The sequence below is a fragment of the Aedes albopictus genome, chromosome 2, assembly GCF_035046485.1.
Source record: "Aedes albopictus strain Foshan chromosome 2, AalbF5, whole genome shotgun sequence".
NCBI classification, from domain to species: Eukaryota; Metazoa; Arthropoda; class Insecta; order Diptera; family Culicidae; genus Aedes; species Aedes albopictus.
This window is the reverse complement of record NC_085137.1, coordinates 471,256,083-471,260,483: the sequence shown is the minus strand read 5'-3', so window position 1 is coordinate 471,260,483 and position 4,401 is coordinate 471,256,083. Positions and strand designations below refer to the sequence as shown.

General features: G+C 47.8%; 1 protein-coding gene across 1 annotated transcript; it reads right to left on the bottom strand.

The window, feature by feature from the left end:
• Window positions 1-638: 638 nt before the first annotated feature.
• Window positions 639-3,943, bottom strand: LOC109418072 (elongation factor 1-alpha). The gene is made up of 2 exons (XM_019692247.3): window positions 3,785-3,943; window positions 639-2,437 (listed from the first exon to the last, which is right to left on the bottom strand). The coding sequence occupies exon 2, from the start codon at window positions 2,422-2,424 to the stop codon at window positions 1,033-1,035; it is 1,392 nt and encodes a 463-aa protein (XP_019547792.2). The 5' UTR covers window positions 2,425-2,437; window positions 3,785-3,943; the 3' UTR covers window positions 639-1,032.
• Window positions 3,944-4,401: the final 458 nt, after the last annotated feature.

The window sequence follows — 4,401 nt, the reverse complement described above, 5'->3', positions numbered from 1 at the left end:
GTGTGGATTCTGCGAACTCTTAATCGTAAGCATCAACAATAATGCTGAGTTGGAGAAAGAAGGTGTCAGAGCGAACTTCGGCACTAACAGACCAGTGTTTCTCAACTTGGTATTCTGAGACTCCCGCAACCTGATGCCAGTCACCCTCCAGCCGAACTCACAACAGATGGAATACGAAACCGACTTCCCCCATCAATAGAACAGACACACAATCCAAGCGAAACGGAACAAACCCACAAAAAAGAAAGCGGAAGTTCTTCCCTCAAGCGAACGAATAGAACCAACGACTGACCAGACACAGGCAGGCAGACGGCGCAAGAGAGAAGGGAATTGTGAGCGAGGAAATCCAACGTTTCCGAGTTTCGTTTTTTTTTCGAATTGAATTTCAAACGTTTTATTGTTTCATCTAAAAAAATCAAATATTTTCGAAAACAGTCTTATTTGAGTAGAGTTCTGTGTGTAAGTTTTTTTTATGGATGTGGGGGTGTGTTTGTGGCAAACACGCCAATTCCGTTCTCTCTTGCTCTTCTTCTCTTTTGATGTACTTCAACTGGGTCTCTCGCTTTGATGATGTAAAAGAAAATAAATTAATTTGCTCTTCTTTCTAAGTTAGTTAAAATATAAAAAAGTAAATAGTATCGATTTCCTTCCATCATTTTTATATTTAGATCATATCAGGAAAATTGTATATATCTCCTATCTTCACGCATTCACAAACAAAAACTGAATATTCCTGTTTTGTGTACTCTAACTGTAGTAGTTGGGGCTTTTGCTGGGTTTTAAATATTAATATTGGGGTTATTAATATATAATTGTGTTCTTAGCAAAGAAAAAAAGGAATGAACTGATTATCCCGTGTACTTTTCGTCTGAATGCCTTCCGATGGAAGCAGTGATACGGTTTGATGTTGATCAGGCGTCGCGACGTGGCTGTTGGGTGTTGCTTACTGTTGTTGTTGTTGAGGCTGTTGTTGCGACCGATGTTGGTGGCCGCGTCAGACAGTTGACAAATGGTGATAGCCGGAGTTGGCGGCTATTTCTTACCCTTCTGGGCCTTTTCGGCGGCCTTGGTAACCTTGCCACCGGAAGCGTCCTTGAAGTTCACGGACTTGATGACACCGACGGCGACGGTCTGTCTCATATCACGGACAGCGAAACGTCCCAGCGGTGGGAACTCCTGGAAGGACTCAACGCACAGCGGCTTGGATGGGACCAGGTTGACGATGGCGGCATCGCCAGACTTGATCGATTTCGGGTTCTCTTCGGTCGACTTGCCAGAACGACGATCGACCTTCTCCTTGATCTCGGCGAACTTGCAGGCAATGTGAGCGGTGTGGCAATCCAGCACCGGGGTGTATCCGTTGGAGATCTGACCGGGGTGGTTCAGGACGATGACCTGAGCGGTGAAGTCAGCAGCACCCTTGGGTGGGTTGTTCTTGGTGTCACCGGCGACGTAACCACGACGCAGTTCCTTGACCGAGACGTTCTTGACGTTGAAACCGACGTTGTCTCCGGGCACGGCCTCCTGCAGGGCTTCGTGGTGCATTTCGACGGACTTGACTTCAGTGGTCAGGTTGACTGGGGCGAACACAACAACGGTACCTGGCTTCAGGACACCGGTTTCAACACGACCGACTGGTACCGTTCCGATACCACCGATTTTGTAGACGTCCTGCAGGGGCAGACGCAGGGCCTTGTCGGTGGGGCGGCTTGGGGGCAGGATGGCATCCAGGGCTTCGATCAGGCACTTACCATCGGCCTTGCCTTCCTTGCGCTCAACGTTCCATCCCTTGAACCATGGCATCTTGGTGGACACCTCCAGCATGTTGTCTCCGTGCCATCCGGAAATTGGGACGAAAGCAACGGCGGCTGGGTTGTAACCGATCTTCTTGATGTAGGAAGAGACTTCCTTCTTGATTTCCTCGAAACGGGATTCGCTGTATGGTGGCTCGGTCGAGTCCATCTTGTTGACACCGACGATCAGCTGCTTGACACCGAGGGTGAAGGCGAGCAGGGCGTGCTCACGGGTCTGTCCGTTCTTGGAGATACCGGCTTCGAATTCACCAGTACCGGCGGCGACGATCAGCACGGCGCAATCGGCCTGCGACGTTCCGGTAATCATGTTCTTGATGAAATCACGATGTCCAGGGGCATCGATGATGGTCACGTAGTACTTGCTGGTTTCGAACTTCCACAGGGCGATATCGATGGTGATACCACGTTCACGTTCGGCCTTCAGTTTGTCCAACACCCAGGCGTACTTGAAGGAACCCTTACCCATTTCCTGGGCTTCCTTCTCGAACTTCTCGATCGTACGCTTGTCGATACCACCGCATTTGTAGATCAGATGTCCGGTAGTGGTCGACTTACCAGAATCGACGTGTCCAATTACGACAATGTTAATATGAGTCTTTTCCTTACCCATCTTGGTTGGTTATCTGCAAATGGAATGGGAGAAAGAGAAAGGCGGAACATTAGTTTCCAGTCATCTGTTTTGTGCTGGGAAAGGGAAATCTTGCGAAGAGCGACACAAAACGAACGTGGTGTAATTGATCTTTGGTTCCTTTCATTGCCTGCCCAGTGTTTTCCCCAATTTGATGCTGTGCACGTTTTGGAAAGAAAAAATGTCTGACAAAGAAAGATTTCAGTCAAGAACTGTGGAAGTACTCAGAGCACTAAACTGAAAAACAAACTGTTCCAATATGTTCCCAAACAAAATTGGGAACCACTGAACCCTGTCCCATAAAAACCCTGGAAAAATTCCATTTGCGCAAACGTTGATTGGTGTGGTGTGCCGTGCCGACGTGTTTCCAGCGTCATCACACCACTATGCGCTAATCGGCCCGAGTATGCGTGACCGGATGCCTTTCACATCGGCCGGCCAGCCAGCGCTCTCACTCACACCATTGTGCAAACGCGAAAAAAAAATCCGCTCCAGTCATCCAGTTTCTCGGCGGCGAAAGACGAAACCTTCCAATTTCATCATTCATGACAGTTGAGGTGGGAATCGTGACTCACTGGATCACCAGCGGCGGCCTAGGGGGATTAGGGATTTCACCACTCAGCGCAATCTTTCGACTCGAGGATTTGCCAACTTTGCACAATCGACGCCACCCGAGGATAGATGGGTGAGAAGCCGGTAGAAGCGCACCGCCACCCTCTTTTCGGCTTTTCTCATCCAAAATGGCGACCAAAGCTGCGGCTTCTGCTGGGTGGCGATGACGACTCTTGATTGCTTCCTCGGCTGGAAATCGCCCCGAGTCAGCCATGTTTCATGCGGAAAAAACGGCTAGCCGAAAACTATTCACCGATTTGAGTGCTTTTTCCACTGCCAATCAAGTTTCAAAAACGTTGATCTCTTGCGCAAATTTCACACAAGTCACGTTGCAAGCGGTTGCACGGAGAAATTCGAAAACTGCACCATTCACCACGTGTTGAATACGCAGGAAACTGCACAAATTGCCACTGCGGTTCACTTTGGCAACGGATTTCAAACCGTTGGCAATTCCGTCCAATCTTCACTTTGTCCCGAAAAACTTTTCACCCCAACGATAGTTGCCACGTGCCAACACCAAAGTTCCAGAAAGTTGTCCATTAGCAAACGGCAAACTGTGAAATTCGGCTCAAATTTCACGGAAAAATCACACCACCAACGCAGGCTTCACCAGGAACTTCAGATAATTTGCTACACCACTTCGCAAAACCTTTCACTTTTGCACCACTTCTTCGCAAAACTTATAAAATTTTTCACTAAAAAATTAAACTTCAAAAAAATTGAAACTTACAATCCGAACTAAGTTCTCAACGAAAGCGCAATTGAATGTTATTCCGGCGAGATGCCCGATAGAAGTGAACGAGTCGAAGGTTGGTCAAGCAAGAACTACCCCCTCGAACGATCGGTGCGAACGACGAAGACCATACGAAGACGCACGCATACACACACAAGCGCGGGCGCCGCGAAGGGGCGAAACGCAAAATCGAAGCGGAACGCAAACAAAACGGAAGTGCAACCCCGACTCCAGTTTTGGAATCGATGAACCGACTGTCATCTGGCTGTCATTTGGAAGCAAGGGATCGATGAAATCGATGGTGCCGCGGGGGAAGATTGTGTGAAACGGACCCATGACCCATCACTGAGAGACTGAAGTACTCTTTAAAGAGTACTTCTAGATTGAGTTTAAATAAGGGCGAAAGTAACATGAGAGAGTTCTCTTCATTGACTCTCTCTTCTGCAAATTAAAGTGACAAGATGCAAATTCAATCGAACTTTTTTACACTTAGACGCTAGATTGCATCGCAACCTAGCGATTTATGACCAAAAAAGTTCAACAATACTTGCAACTTGTCACTTTAATTTGAAGAAGAGAGAGTCGATGAAGAGAACTCTCTCATGTTACTTTCG

Bases quoted from the DNA above. Each gene is read 5' to 3' on its own strand.
- LOC109418072 (XM_019692247.3), bottom strand. From the start codon at position 2,424: ATGGGTAAGGAAAAGACTCATATTAACATTGTCGTAATTGGACACGTC.